A 16,411-nucleotide genomic window follows, 5' to 3' on the forward strand; every position below is an offset into this window, starting at 1 on the left:
TCATCAAGGGAGCTGCACTCGCTGATTTCGTGGCAGAATGGACGGATGCCCCGACGCTGGAAGTAGGAGAGGACCAGTCCACCTCGCCGGGAAGTGAGGCGCCCGATGGCTGGGTCATGTATTTTGATGGGGCCTTCGCGCACCAGGGCGCGGGGGCTGGAGTAGTACTCGTCTCGCCCACTCAAGAAAAGCTCTATTACGCAGTACAGCTCTGCTTTCAGCAGGGCGAGAAGGTCTCCAACAACATTGCAGAATACGAAGGCCTAATAGCTGGCTTGGAAGCTGCGGCAACCCTGGGGGTGAAACGCCTCACCGTTAGGGGCGACTCGCAGCTTCTCGTCAACTTCTCCAACAAAGTATACGAGCCGAAGGACGAGCACATGGAGGCATACCTCGTAGAAGTGCGCAAGATGGAGAAGCAGTTCTTGGGCCTGGAGTTGCAGCACGTGCCTCGTGGCACCAACAAGGAAGCCGGCGACATCGCCAAGAGGGCGTCCAAGAGGCAGCCCCAAGAGCCTGGCGTCTTCGAGGAGCGACTCTTCAAGCCGTCAGCAACGCCACCACTTTCAAGGACAGCTCAGCCTCGGGAGGAGCTCCCACAGCCGCCTGCCATAGGAGCCCCATCCTATGGCCCGACTTCGGGAGCGCGCCTACTCTTGGCGCTCGAGCCCTAGGAGGGATGCTGGACCAAGGTATTCAAGGAATACCTGATGCAAGGGACGCTGCCACGGAAGGAGGAGGACGCGGAGCGCGTGGCCCGGCAGGCCACGACATACTGCATCCGGGACGGTGAGTTGTACAGGAAGCGACCAAATGACGTTTCACTGTGTTGCATCTCCAGAGACCAGGGGAAGGAGTTGCTGACCGACATACACGGTGGGGACTGTGGGCACCACTCGTCGTCGTGAACCCTCGTCGGCAAGGCATTCCGCAGCGGATTCTACTGGCCCACGGCGCTCAACGATGCAGTCGAGCTGGTGAAGTCCTGTGAAGCCTGCCAGTTCCACTCCATGCAGATCCATCAGCCGGCTCAGGGCCTCCAGACTATCCCACTCACATGGTCGTTCGCGGTCTGGGGGCTGGATATCTTGGGCCCATTTCCTCGAGCGCCAGGGGGCTACCGCTACCTCTACGTCACCATCGAGAAGTTCACCAAGTGGGCGGAAGTGGAAGCCGTCCGCACCATCCCAGCTGGTTCCACGGTCAAGTTCATCAAGGGTCTCGTGAGCCGTTTCGGGGTCCCCAACTGCATCATCACTGATAACGGCTCGCAGTTCACTAGTAATCTCTTCAGAACATACTGTGCTAACCTTGGAATGCAGATCTGCTACGCTTTGGTGGCACACCCCAGGAGCAATGGTCAGGCCGAACGCGCCAACGCAGAGGTCCTGAGGGGCCTCAAGACCAGGACTTTCAAGAAGAAGCTCGAGGCCTGCGGCAAGGGCTGGTACGACGAGCTACAGTCCGTGTTGTGGTCCATCCGCACCACCGCCACCAAGCCAATGGGTGAGACCCCATTCTTCCTCGTTTATGGAGCAGAAGCGGTCCTCCCTCACGAGGTCACGCATCGCTCCGCACGGGTCCTGGCGTTTGATGAAACGCAACTGGACACCACGCGGGGGATGGACCTCGTGCTGGGGGAGGAACGCCACCGCGAAGCCACACTACGGGCAGCAAGGTACCAGCAGGCGCTGCGGCGATACCACTGCCGCAACATCCGCTCCAGAACGCTCGAGGCGGGTGACCTCGTCCTGAGGCGGGTCCTCTCGAGGGAAGGGCTGCATAAGCTCTCACCCATGTGAGAGGGCCCGTTCAAGGTCATCCATGTCTCCAGGCCTGGCGCCGCGTGCCTGGAGATACAGGACGGGGTGCCCATCCAGAACGCCTAGAACATCCAGCACCTCCGGAAGTTCTACCCATGAAGCAAGGCCCAGCGCCTGTGAAGAAAGGCCCAGTGCCTGTGAAGAAGGCCCAGTGCCTGTGACGATCGCCACCCGTGACACTCTCACGTAATAATGAGTGGGGCTGTACACGCCCCGGAGTCTCAGGAGTGCCGCCCTCGGGCCTCGGGGGCTCCCTCCCACGTCTTAGTGGCAGCACTTAGCTCCACGCTGGTGAGAGGACTTGAAGACTGGGCTAGGTGCCGGACGCGGCTTTTCATTTGCTTTCCGTAGTTGGCTCGCCTTCTTTTAATTGAAAGTTTGCTTCTGGAGTTCCTTGCTGGTTTGGTTCCGTCGCTTTTTGCTCCTGTTTCCGGTTACAGTTTAACCTGTTTTCTCTCTCTCGCGTACCTCGCGAGGGGGCTAGGCAGGTGCCCTCGCGAGCCTTTTTCCTTTCCTCTGCCCTTCGTCTGTTTTTTCGCGAGGTCCATCATCTGTTTCTTCGCGAGGCATTCTCGTTCGAGCCAACAAGCTGGCGCACCTCTCCTGATCCGTGCCCCTCGGGTATCGCGATACGAAGCGTTGGGTCTAGGCTCGGGTGAACGATAAGCCTCCGGGCGACGCTCCTAACAAGTTTTTGTAGTTCCCTAACACCCGCCAAGTCAAGGAAGGCCTCCGCAGGCACCAGGAAGCGAGTCCCTCGCGAGGAGGAGGCTACCCCAAGCATGCCAAGCTAAGTTACCTCTACACAAAATAACGACACAACACAGAAACAACAAACACGACATAATGATTGGGAAATCATAGTTTGATACACGCCCCCCGGGGCCCATACTGGTTTCTTCTTGATGCAGAAAAGAAAGGAAGAACAAAATAAAGCGGCGCCTGCCCCTACGGCGGTCCACGGAGGCAGGCTCCTGGCGCCGTCCTGAGCTCAGCTAGACCCCTCCTCGCGCTTCACGGAGACGCAATGACGAGACGACCCGCTGCCACCTTCGAAGCGGGCGCGACGGCTGGTCGTAGCCACCGCTGCTAGAGCTGTCGCCAGAAGAAGAGCCGCCGTAGCTGGACGAGATGCGGTCGGCACCAAGGGCGGGTTCGCCCTCCTCCTCGTCCCGACCATCGCCAAGGCCGAGCACCTCCTCCCCGTCGTTCACCTCGGGGCAGCACCCAGCGCGGCGACCATCTTCTCCAAATACCCTCATGTAGAGGGTCGCATCACCGTCGTACTTGAAATGGAGGGTGCACCGCCTGCCCAGGCCGCGCGCGCGGGCGAACGTCTACCAACCGCGGGCCAGAGCTATGTTGCCCGCGGAGGAGACCTCAACCACAACCCAAGAAGCTCTGCTGCAGTAGCCGTCCGCCTGCAGCCAGAGCCCGCCTGGGCCAGAGGCCGGCAGCTCGTCTACGAAGAAGCGCGGAAGCTGAAGCTAGTTGCCGGCCGGGTTCTCCGACCAGACGATGAACTCCGGCAACACCTCTGCAGAATGGAAGCGCGGCCGGGGAGGCCGCGCGACCATGGCGCGTCTCCCTTCATCAACAGGGCTCCCACGACTGGAACGACCCCTGCCACGCGCTGCGGCGGCGCCGCAGGAACGGGGGGCCACGGCGAGGGTCGCGGTGTGCTTACGGGGACGGCCGCGTCCACGCTTGGGCGCCGGGGAGCCGGGGCCCACGCGAGGGGCCTTTCCCTTCTCTACGGCGGAGAACCTCTTCGACGGCGCCATTGGAGTCGGCGGTAGAGCAGAAGAAGAAGCAAGCGGAATGGGAAGAAATGGGCGACGGGGTTCTACCCCCTCCTCATTTATAGCAGGAGAAGGCCAACCAGCGCCCCCACGATCACAGGTAATGATGGTTTTCCTTGCATGTCGCAGAGACTTGTCAAGTCGGGCAGTTGCCGAGGCAGCGTGGGAAAGCGGAGACGCCCACGTCCAATCAACCGCCACGCGTCGACCAAGGCCGCCCACCAAGGTGGGTCCCAACTAGCAGGGGGAGTATTCATTTTTTTGTGCGTAATAAGGAGGCACTTCCGGTGGGTCCGAGCTGACAGCGGGGGGAACGTTTTTTTCACAAAATACGGTGACCCGTCCGGTGGGTCCCAACAGTCAGGGGGGAAACATTTTTTTCGCAAAATATGGTGGCCCGTCTGGTGGGTCCCTGCTGTTAGGTGGAGGAATCATTATTTTTCACGTAATAAGGAGGCACTTCCTTGCTGCGGCTGTGGACCCAGCTGCAAGCCTCTCCACGTATAGTACACTTCCGACGGAAGTCGTTCCTTGACCACGTCGACCACGCCGCGTTCCGTTGCATGCATGCGTCCATGGGCATGGTGTGTCCCCACTGTCAGCCTCTCACGTACAGTCATCTTCTGATGACTCTCGGTTGTTGACCACGTTGACCACACCGTGCCGAGCGCACCAAAGGCCGGTGGACGACGGCGAGGCCCCAGACTGGAATGACCCGAAGATGGGGAAGACGGTGCAGTGGAGTCGCAGATGGAGAGGAGTGGGAAACTTGACTGGTTCGGGTGCGCGGCAGCACAGCCGCGGTGCCGCCCATGGGAGACAGGAGCAAGAACAGAGGTTGAAGAAGGAGCACGGCTGTTGGATTAACACCCAACGGCCCAGCTGCTAGAATCATTTGTTGATTAAGTTGACAAATCCCTGCGTACACGTCCTCTTAGTAGGCCCACAAGTCAGCCACCAAATCTGACGGGTCCCAGCTGTCAACGGGAGGAATAATTTTTTTCGCATAACAAGGAGGCACTTCCTTCCGTGCGAAGATACAGCCGGTGGGGCCTAGCTGTCAGGTGGAGGAAACACTTTTTCCAGCTTAATAAGGAGGAACTTTCCTTGCGTGCGACCATGGACCTCGTGGGTCCCAGCCGTCAGGCTCTCCACGTATAGTCCTCTTCCGATGACTCTCGTTTATTGACCACGCCACACCGAGCGCAGCGAGACGATGGACGACGGCGAGGCCCCGGACGGGAACGACTCGGAGATGGGAAGACGCGGCAGTGGAGTCGCAGATTGAGTGGAGGAGAAGGGTTTTAACTGGTTCTGGTGCAGCGTGGGGCTGCAGTCGGTGGAGAATAACAGGAGGTGTGGAGGGATAGCCTGGCCGGCGGTGGGGTAGCGCTTCACAGCGATGCGTGCTAAGGAGAGCCGCTAGCCGCCGAAGGCCGGACCAGGCGGTCCCAGCAACGCTGGAGGAAGAAGACGAGAGATTGAAGGTGCATGCTGACCAAGTTGACAACGCCCTGCGTAGGCTTCGACCTATTGGCCCACATGTCAGCCTGCAAAAATGTGGCATATATTTAACCCATGTTTTCTAGAATGTACGGTCCATTTGCTGGGCTGGGTGAACAAATAATTTCGCGTCAATGCAGCCCATTTATATTATCTAAGAAATCCCAGCCCATTTGCACTTCCTTCAAATACACGAATTAGCTGGGCTCGTTATATATATAATGTTATGTTAGAAGGAGCAATTAATATCAAAAATAAACCGGAGAGGCACATTTTTTATATACATAATTAACAAATTAGCGAGTTATTGCTCAAAATAAAAATGAGCACGTTATTATTACATTGGTCCTTAAAATCTTCGCAAGCTTTTGTACGCAATCACCAGGATTTTCCTTGCCTCTGAGTAAAAAACAACTAGGATTTTCCTTGCCAACTTCTGTTAAACATTTACTTTTGTAAGTCAATAACACGTGGGATGTTTTCATAATGTCTATATAAGTCTCTATAAAATATACGATAATAGTAATAATATAAATATATATATAACGTGGTTAAAAAAATACATTGGGCTGCCGATATTTAAGAAAAAGCCCATAGGCCGGTATGGACCTCAAAAAATAAGTTGAAACCACTGTCACCCATATGTCATGGGCTACACATGTTAAAATACAAAACCTAGGCCTAGCTGATACTTGTTCGCCCTCTGGAAAAAAATGATACCAGATCCCCGAGCGAACTGGATTATAGAGGGGGTCGGCGGCACGACTGAAGTAGCACATCAGGAGCGATTTTTTTTCTTCAGTGGATGGCTCTCGATGACGTTTTTTACTTGCCTCTGCACCATACAACTTGTATTTTTAGCCTCCCAGTCCGTGGTGGACCGGCAGCCCATTTGCTGGGCGGGCCAACCTACAGAAACCAGCACTCGATTTTTCATCAAGCCCCAAAAACAACGCAGTACTATGTTTGTTTTGAGGCCGAAAACATTACGGCAGGGGTTGAGCGGGGGAGGGGGCAAGACAGAGCAAAAAGATTAAAAAGAGCTGATGCGCCGTTGCTACCCTAACAAAGCAGGTGCAATTCTTCCCGGCAAGAAGGTGTGCCGTTGACACCCACACGTCACATACCCCACAGTAGGCATACTAACGAGTTCACACACAAGCACAACAAAAAAGGTAAACATTCGTATCAAACTTAGGTTCACAGGACACGTTCATATTCATAGCCAACATTCACTATCAACAACTCAAAAGATTCATATATACACAAGTTCAGAATGTCTATGGATCCAAATGATTGATAGATCACACAACAATATTCATAGATAATTCACAAAAATATTCGGATATACACATGTTCAGTATGTTTATGCATCCAAATGATTGAGATCACAACCAATATGATCCATGGACGAACTTTAATTACCTAGGGTACAGACTGGTAAATGTTGTTCAGTCAGATTTACTTCTTGCTAAAATTAATGCTTGTACGAGTAAATTTCGAGTACATAAGAGGCAACACAGACAATCTGAACTTTGCTTGTAGGTTTATCCTCAAATAGTGGCCTCGTGCCGAGGGAGGTTTCAGCAACTTGGCCACTACTTTCATCCAACTAGTTTACTGGCTCATCTTGGTCCTGTAGCTCGCCAAAATTCTACATTGCAGACTGGTAAATGGTGTTCAGTCGGAGGTACTTGCTAAAATTAATGCTTGTACGAGTAAACTTTCGAGTACATAAGAGGTAGCACAGACAATCTGAACTTTGCTTGTAGGTTTATCCTCAAATAGTGGCCTCATGCCGGGGGAGGTTTGAGCAACTTGGCCACTACTTTCATCCAACTAGTTTACTGGCTCATCTTGGTCCTGTATCTCGCCAAAATTCTACATTGCAGACAAGAAAGGAGGCGGTTCAGAAAATGAACCACCCAAATTTTTTGTGCAGTTCAACTGAAATGGAGCATCCCTGGTGTGCAGACTGATTAAGTGCCAGATGAATATACGCGTCAACCAACTTGTCTGGAATCTTTAGACACAGTTCGCTACCATATGTGCCGATAACAAAAAGGCACAAGTTGGGACCAAAGACTGGACTGCGTTTTTCTAGGTTATGCGCCAAGCAATATTTTTGGCGTTCACTCTCCTATTACTTGGAGTTTGACAATTGGTTGACGCCGGTTGATACTCGAATGAATATAGGCACTTCTCGATAGAGGCAAAGGCGTCCTGTCTTTCGATGAGATGGTGGCTATTGTTTTCGAGGAAGTCGACTTTGACGATCTGACTACGAATGTGCGAGGACGTCGCGCCTTAGCAATCGCTAAACCAACTCCGAGAGGTTATTGACCACGCCGGAGCACGATCAACCTGACCACGAAGGTCTGTTTCCTGCAGGCAAACGAAGAACAAGCAAGAAACTAAGATTGCAATCTGGATATTGCGAATATCAGAGGAAAGCTTTATTGATCAAGGTGGGGTTCTGTGACGCCTTTGTCTGGTCGTTGAACACAAACGAAGTACGCGAAGTTGGAGCTATGGCGAACTTTAATCTAAACAAAACCCAAAGTCTAAACGACTCCCTAAGGGCTGTATATATGGAGGAATAGGGGGGAATTTCGTGGCCCTTGTGGGAGGGGTCCGAATCCAACCCTAACTCTTGTTTCCCCACACATACGGACTCTAAAAACAGCCTATACTTAAGTATTTTGAAATTACATGGGCCTGACCCAATAATAAGGTGACGCAGCACCTAGAATAGCCTCTGGACGAAATTTATGAAGTGACATCTTGTATATTTCGTCCAAGGCTTCATGCACTCCTTATGGTGGCTTCAAAGTCCTGAAATCATCACTTGTAACTCCGTTCTTGTTTCCCTTGCGCATGCCATCATCTCCAGGCTTGGTCTTGCTCCAGTGTTCATCCCTCTTATCCATGCCAGGCCCTTCATTTATAAGCAAAACAAATGTATCCAATTTAGGCAGCATCATATTCTCATGAACATTAGAATCATTACCAAGAAACAAAAGTACCTGGTAATTCAATTGGCGTGCGCGAGCTCTAGTAATTGGTCCAGTATGTATAGCAGCAGGGGCTGTTGGGTGTAACAATGGTATTGATGTCCTCATCACTTCTTCTTGTCAACATCGATGCTTGTCAGAGTGAACTTTGGAGTACATAGCAGCATCATAAGTACCTGTCCATCTGATCTTTTTGTACAATTCTACTGAAATCACCCGATGTAATGATTTGCCTGCGAGTTCAGGCTCGAAGTTACTCGTTTATGAAATCGGCAAACAGTAGCACAATACCAAATTACCAATACATATGACAAGCACAATAATCAGGATAAAGACCTGTACCAACCTGTGTGAGGTAGCATATCAATTACTATTTCCTTTGACTGGAAGCCGAGATAAGCCAAGCGACTGACAGCAAAGGAAGAATGCAAGCCGAGATTAGCGAGTAACAGGAAAGGAAGGAAGCTGTCGAGGCAATGAAGCACCCAAAGTTTTTGTGCAGTTCCACCAAAATCGAGCATCCCTATTGGCACATATATTGAGAGAGTGAGATTACTGTAATAGTGGGACTAGTTGATGAAACATACACTAACAAATAGAAGAACCCTCATTATCTTAATGGGTAAAGTTAGCATTCCGTCCCTGCTCCACAACATGATTCACCTCCATAGACAAACATACACACGTACATCATTCAGCATAGGGTGCTACTAATGATTTGTTTAACTCCGACAGGAAAATTAGGCAACAATAAATTAGTGGTACTTAAGTACTCCTAATTAATTAAGTGAGACAGCAGAAGTGGAAGGGCTACCTGGAGGATTGTCTCACATGTAAGGTAGTCGTTGCCGGAGCCCTTGAATGGCCTCGACTGAGGCCTCTGGCTTCAGCAAGATCGCCTTGGCACTGTTTACTCTTCTTCTTCTTCCTCTTCATGCTCTGCTTCTCATTCTCCTCACCAGTTGGTGAAACCAAGTACATGATTGGCCTTCTATTTCAGAATTGGTTTTGTCAGTGAGGGAGTACAAGTGTACTGGTAAAAAATAGCATTATTTTCTCATGGCAGTCGTAAAATAGAGATGAACACATGCATTAAATATCATTCTTACCTAAAGGAAGGTTATGGCGCCAATATGGATGATGAGGATTGGAACACAGATCTCCCTTTGTGCAGTTCCACTGAAATGAACCAACTGTTCGATTTTGACATTCCAGTTAAACAACACAAAAGTCACTTCTTTTAAGAAGAGTTTTGTCCAGTGCACCAAAAGGTCACAACAGCAACCAGTTGAAATGGATATCCCTGTTTTCACAAAAAGCTACAAAGGAAACAATCAGAGTCTCAAACAATTACAGGCAAAACCATTTGGCTAAACTTGTCATGGCTTATAACAGTGGCATGGCTTTATTTTTAGCAGGGGCATTAGATTAAGAACAACTAAATATTTGGTATAAGGGCATGGGACAGTGGGTGCACCAGCAGTCCAGCACCATGTACCTAAACAGGGGCATAAAGTGGTGATTCATAGTTTGTTGCCCCGAGAAACAAACATCCAAGAAACATATCTGGGTTGGTCCCATTTTTGTTCACTCTAGCCACCTACTCCTATGTGTGGATAGCAAATCTAGTCCTGGTCATACCACTTTGTACAACGTTACCCCTATATTTCCCTTTTCGACCAAGAGACCGGTTGGATGACCAGTCTGTACTACTTTCACCCCCTTTCCTTCCTGTTTGTACCAAGTCTGATGTACTACATACTAAATTCCCCCACCCCACTTTATTTCTTGTTTGAACCAAGTACAAGATTCGACTCCATGAAGTAGCTTTACCTCTAACAATAGAAGAAAAAAAATAGGTGACGTTGGACCATCCGATCGAGAGGGGCTGAGAGGTAGAAAATGATGCACATGCAGCGATCTAGCGAGCTGGGGAAGTAGAGCTAAGGCGGTTTCGAAGGAAGATATACCTGAAGGTCGTCGGGATGTCGATAGGTGGGCGGCAGGAGGCCGGATCCGCCCACACTAGGGCAACGACGAAGGGATCGGAGGACCTCCCACGCCGGCGCTCGGCCAGAGATAATGGTGCGGCCGGCAGTGGGTCTCCTCCCTCGCTGTCGACGACGGCCTAAACGCTGCCCCTCCCCCCTTCACCGGCGGAGGTGGATACGTCCGGATCTGTAACCAGCGGTGAGGATAGAAAGACAATGTTTTTTGAAGGGAGAAAGATAGTGTTACCACCCCTATCTTGTTTAGATCTGGAGAGGATGAGAGTGTGTGAATAGAGCAACCCTAGGAAGCAAGCGCGGAGGCTCCGGCCTATATATACGTAGTGGGGTAGTTTTCCTTTTTCACTCCATCAAAACAATCGTTTAAAATTGTGTACTACATGCCAGGTCGCCGTTTTTTAGTTGTTGATTGTTTTTTGAGATAGCTACCTACTTGTTCCAAGTGGTGTTACGGTGTGCCAGGTCGCACTTTGTATCGTTCAAGTTTGGTACAAGTCCCTCCATTAAATGAACAACCACCCCCTCGTAAAAATTGTGAACAAGCCCACGGCTAAAATTATCGGAAACATGGGTTGCCCCAACATGCATTATTATTTATATTTTCTACTCCCTCCGTTCCTAAATATAAGTCTTTTTTATTAGCCACACCTAAGACAAGAATTTTTTTATTAGCAGTGAACCCCACATGTCATAAACACAAAAAGTGTGGCAAGATTCCCTTAGGCAAGCCAAAGTGTGTCTAACAATTTGAGCAACTCAAGTTAGGCAAGTGTGGCAAGTGTGGGAAAAATAATGTGGCAACATAAGACAAACATAGTCACAATCCAAACAGCCCCGTAATTTTTTGTGACATGCATGAAAATTTGGTTAGTTAAATTTATAGTCAAAATTTGGCAAGGTGCATCAAATCAACACATGCAAGTATCAAAAGGGAAGTCACGGCATGCATGCATGCGTTGTACTCCCTCCATTTCCAAATATAAGTCTTTTTAGAGATTGCAACAAGTGACTACATACGAAGCAAAATATGTCTACATACATCCATATGTAGTACTCCATTTGAAATGTGTAAAAAGACTTATATTGAGTGCAGTGCTTTGATGTGTCGCGTCAACTCGTACAAGACCGAGAAGTTTGATTACTACAACGCCCTCTTCCTCGCGGACTGAGCTCCGGTGCCTTAACTGCACCTGCCTTTGGCTGCATGATAGGTGGGCCAACCACCTGTTGGGCCCACCTGTCATAGACACAAAGGCAGGAGCAGTAAGTCAATGAAGCTACGTCCCTCCCTCGCGCATGAGCATGGTGGCTGGCCGGACTAGTAGGAGCTTTCGCTACACGCTTCTTGACGGCGGCGAACTTGCGGATGGAGTTGACCATCATGTCGTCCATGCGAGAGGCGAAGCCGGCGTCGGCGAGGGCTACGACGCCGGCGGTCGCCAGCACCTTCTGGAAACGTTGCGCGGTGCGGGGCCGCACGCCGGCGCGTTGGATGATTTGGCACAGCCGACTGCCGCTCGCGACCATCGCCTCCATAGGTGCTTCTGGTCCTGGTCACTTGGTCTTGGATTGGAGTGAGCAGTGTTGCGCAGGGACTAAGGAGTACATGGATTGGAGTGGTGGGGTGCCTTTATATGAGAATCCAAACTCTGTTGCATTCACATCGTGCTGGCTCTATTATGCTTCTCCAATTAATTCCCTCTGCATGTAGAGTAATTTGAGGATGCATCATTGACCGTTCAACGTCTCAGGAACCGCTACCCTCTCCCTCCTTGGCATTCAAGCATCTATGGAGGCGACTGCCGCTCGCGTCTATCGCGTGTCAGGAGACGTTCCCGTCGACGATGAGGTGCCTATGGTTACTTCGTAAACTTCAAGATGATAGTACTAGTATACTCAATATTGTGCACCGCGATCAAGGCCGAGAGGAAAACGAGAGAACTACGTATTTATTTACGGTGTAGATTCACTCATTTTGCTCCATACGTACTCCGTCTCGGTGTAGTCTAGTCACTTGTTGAAATCTCTAGAAAGGCAAATACTCGTTTCTGGTTTACAGGGCTATACTAGCAAGTAGTACTACAATAGTGGGCTCACATAGCAATTTTGTCTCATGCAAGAGCCTGGCTATATGCGTGCTCCAAGGTTCGCAACTGCCACGTTCGGGTTGCACTTGGCTCTTCGCCTCTTCGAGAAGACGAACAATGATGTTACTACTACTGCTTCTAAGGTATCGAATCCACTGCTGCATGTTCGAATCCACTGCTGCATGTCCGTCCACCGCGAGCGGGAGGGATAAGCAAAAGCATGTCCTCGTCTGCGAGCCACCGCGCGCATGGGCGAGGGACAAGGCGTGTAGTAGTAAAATCAAGCTTCTCATTGTACGAGTTGACGCGACACATCATAGCACTGGCCCCACATGGTTGCCTCTAAACTTGGCTGAAAGACCCGCAATGTACAATACTCCATTTGCTGCAACCTCTAACATTTACCCCACCACAAATTAAAATATATATTCCTGTCTTGACCAGATGAGCGTGCAAACTAGAATCACCAGGATGACAGGTAGGGCCAGAAGATTATTTTAACCAAAAATATAGCATGGAGCCGACCCCAATGATTTTAAGCTTACAGGCACGGTACACGCTATCCTAGACTACTCTACACATGAAACTGCCACACGAGCGTCCGGGCTGCGGTTGGCTCTTCGCCTCTTCGGGAAGTCGAACAATGGCCCTGTTTGGATACTCTAACTCAGTTAGAGGTTAGAGTTAGATTCTAACCCTGAACTAACTCTAACCAAAAAGGTGTTTGGATAGCAGGGTTAGATGGAGCGCGGATACGGCGAGGCGCCTTCACGGGCGGTGCGAGAGGGAGGGAGGGAGAGGACAAGAAGCTTCGAGGAAGTGAGGAGGGATCTGCCTCGCGGAAGTGCCATCGACACCGATTGAACTGCTGCATGTCCACCGCGTACGGGAGGGAGAGCGTGTAGCGAACGAAAGCTTCTCTTAGTCCTGCCAGCCACCACGCTCATGGGCGAGGGAGGGACGCAGCTTCATTGACTTACTGCTCCTGCCTTTGCGTCCATGACAGGTGGGCCCAACAGGTCGGTGGCCCACCTGTCATGCAGCCAAAGGCAGGTGCGGTTAAGGCGAGAGGGCGTTGTAGTAATCAAACTTCTCAGTCTTGTACGAGTTGACGCGACACATCAAAGCACTACACTCGATATAGTTCAATAATTTGCGTTTACCGATGCATTAATTACAACGCATGCATGCATGTCGTAACTCTCCTTTTGATACTTGCATGTGTTGATTTAATGCACCTTGAAGTAGTATGAATATGTGACGGTAAAGCTTTGTAATGCCCCGACCCTAATAAAGCGAGAGATGGTTGTGCACGAGGAGGGCGAGATCATGCAGACGGAACAGGACCCGACGATGGAGCTCTCTATGGTCTCGATGGACCTCACCTTGCTCCACTGCCCCTTGTGCCTCTGCCCCTTGAAACCTCAAGTGTATGAGGTTCGAATACACCTCGTCCATTCGGCTGATCGAGCAAGGTGCTGGTTTCTTGATTGATGTGTTGCTCGATTGATTTATGCAGTGCAAGGGAGGGCACCTGGCTTGCGCGGACTGCCGCGTCGAGCGCCCCGGGAACCAGCGGCAGTGCCAGAAGTGCGAGGGCGGCGGTGGCTTCGACGAGCGGAACACGGCGGTGGACGCCGTCCTCTCCTCGGTGAGGGCGGAGTGCCCGCACGAAGGCTGTGGGCTCTACGTCACTTACCACAAGCTCGCCGATCACCAAAGCGTGTGTCCGCTCGCGCCCTACAAATGCCCCGTGCCCGTCTGCGGCTACGAAGGCCCGCCGCCGGTGCTCTCCCACCACATCAGCACCGTGCATCCCATGCCCGTGCACAGGATCCAATACGGCAAGGCGCTCCAGCTGCAAGTGCCACTATCGGAGCCACGACTCTTGCTGTTCGTGGAGGAGGACGGCCGCACGTTTTTCTTGTTCGGAGGCATGCTCGACATTGGCGTGCCTATCGCCGTGTCGGTCGTCTGCATTAGAGCGGGGGCGTCCCCACTGCCGCACTACGTGGCCAAGCTGTGGGCGTACGGCCCGCCTGGGGAGCCCAAAGGCAGGACCGACGCCGTCAAGGTGGAAATGGAGGTGACAAGCAGCAGGTATCCCGGCGTCGTCGCCGTGCAGGAGCTGACCTTCTTCACAGTTCCGCCCAAGCTGCTGGCAGGGGCTAAGCTGGTGTCCCTCCACATTCAGATTGACAAGCTCACGTCCTAAATGATTCTACAGTGCCTTCTATTTATCTTAGTAATATGCTAATATAGGGGTTAGCTCGGTCTACTTTAGCTTAAGAGATGGTGGGTTTTGGTGGCGATGCAGCAATTACCTCGACATCAGATCAACAGTGAAAGTAATTTCGAACAGTCGAATGGATATTTTGTGTCTGTTGGATATAAAGATCCTTTGGGTAAGAAGTAACAGCTTATATGCTTTTTTTTTCAAAACGGAACATCGATACTAGTATATTTTTTTGACATGCACTAATATTTTTGAAACGGACGTCGGGCTGTAGCTAGAAGGGCGGTTGGGACGCGGCATCGGCCCATACCGCGGTGACCCCCGATTGGGACGCACCGACTGTGGATTTTCTCCCTCGCCGATGTCGACCGCGTCTACAAAGAACTTTGTTCCCTTCCCCCAGCTGCAGGCTCAGGCTGGATATGTGACCAGCGGTGTGGCCACCGTCGTTCTATGCTTGTGAAGAGAGCAACCCAAGCAAGCAGGCTTGTAGCTTAGGCTCCTGCTAGTGTATATATAGTGGTTTTCTTTTTCTCTCCATATCAACCATTTTATATTGCGTACGTGTCATTGAAGAGTGAAATGATGGTTGCTTCTTCCGACTAACTTACTGTGTGATTTGACTGCTCCTTTAGTGGCCCCTACACGTACTCCCCCTACGTGTATGCAACAGTCACACGTACACATGAACGCAAAAACGCGCGCGACCACCTAATGCATGCATGTCCGAGCACACGACGGAACACACACGGTCACGCTCAAGTGCTCAACCTACACATGCATGCACACACATACTCAGCCAGGGTGAGCTAGTGACCGTATAAACACCGGAAAATGTATATATTGAGCGCAATGAGCGTATTATGAAGTCCACTGACCGTATTTTTACAAATATACAATGAAAGACAGTGTATTTATCTCGTTTGAAATTAAGCCATATTAACCGGAGAGGAGGCAGTATGGACTAGCATTACTTTGCTGTGTCCCGTCAACTTGCCGGACGAGGAGAAGCTTGCAGGACGGAAGAAGCTTGCGCGCGGTGGCTCGCAGGACAAGGAGAAACTTTTGACTAATGCAAGTTGTCCTTCGCTCAGGCGGTGGACGTGCAACAGTTAATCCGGTGTCAGATTGCCAGAAGCATACACTATACTAGTACTATTATTGTTGCACTTCCCGAAGAGGCGAACAGCCAAGCGCAAAGTTTACTAGTACTACTACTACTATAGTCTATAGAGGTATGTACTACTATAATAGTACTAGGAACCGGATGGAGGAGCGTCTGCACTCTTATTATATTTTTAAAATGTGATAAAGCAATCTTCAACACATTTGGTTCTCTTCGAGGGTTCTTGCATGTGATAATGGAAGTTGATTGCATGGAACACCCGCCACAATTCTCGCTTAATTCTGGCTCATATCCTATTACAAATAGGAGCGCTCGGTAATATTTCCTCTTTTTTTGTTATTCAGCATGTAAACAGGTCAGCAAACCTTGCGGCGCATCTTTGTGCGAACCGTGCTTGCTGCACTTTCAATGTGGCCGAGAGCTGGCTTGATGAAACACCTCGCTTCCTACTTCTTTTTTTGCGGGGTACCTCGCTTCCTAGTGACCAGTGTCTTGGCTGATCGTCCTAAGAATGCTTATATATGAATAAAGCTCTCTCATTTACCCGCAAAAAAGATTAAGCCAAATTAACCGGAAAGGAGGGAGTATGGACTAGCACTACTTGTTGGTGTGTCCCGTCAACTCGCAGAACGTGGAGAAGCTTGCAGGACAAGGTGAAGCTCACTTACGCCTTTTGACTAATGCAACGTACCCTCGCCCAGGCGGTGGACATGCATCAGTTCATTCGGTGTCAGATTGCCAAAGGCATACACTGTAGTACCGAACATGCGGAGTACCATCATTGTTCGACTTCACGAAGAGGCGAAGAGCT

At 50.7% G+C, this 16,411-nt stretch overlaps 1 protein-coding gene across 1 annotated transcript; it reads left to right on the forward strand.

Annotated features, from left to right (window-relative positions):
• The first annotated feature begins 12,881 nt into the window (after positions 1–12,881).
• Positions 12,882–14,453, forward strand: LOC123146393 (uncharacterized). Its single transcript, XM_044566055.1, has 6 exons — positions 12,882–12,915; positions 12,974–13,097; positions 13,243–13,291; positions 13,508–13,675; positions 13,758–14,082; positions 14,224–14,453. The coding sequence occupies exons 1-6, from the start codon at positions 12,882–12,884 to the stop codon at positions 14,451–14,453; spliced, it is 930 nt and encodes a 309-aa protein (XP_044421990.1).
• The last annotated feature ends 1,958 nt before the right edge of the window (positions 14,454–16,411 follow it).

The sequence above is a fragment of the Triticum aestivum genome, chromosome 6D (genome assembly GCF_018294505.1).
Source record: "Triticum aestivum cultivar Chinese Spring chromosome 6D, IWGSC CS RefSeq v2.1, whole genome shotgun sequence".
Lineage (NCBI taxonomy): Eukaryota > Viridiplantae > Streptophyta > Magnoliopsida > Poales > Poaceae > Triticum > Triticum aestivum.

Bases quoted from the DNA above. Each gene is read 5' to 3' on its own strand.
- LOC123146393 (XM_044566055.1), top strand. From the start codon at position 12,882: ATGGCCCTGTTTGGATACTCTAACTCAGTTAGAG. The intron at 12,916-12,973 runs GTTAGAGTTAGA...TTTGGATAGCAG, and splicing joins ATACTCTAACTCAGTTAGAG to GGTTAGATGGAGCGCGGATA. The intron at 14,083-14,223 runs GCAAGGCGCTCC...TCTGCATTAGAG, and splicing joins CGTGCACAGGATCCAATACG to CGGGGGCGTCCCCACTGCCG.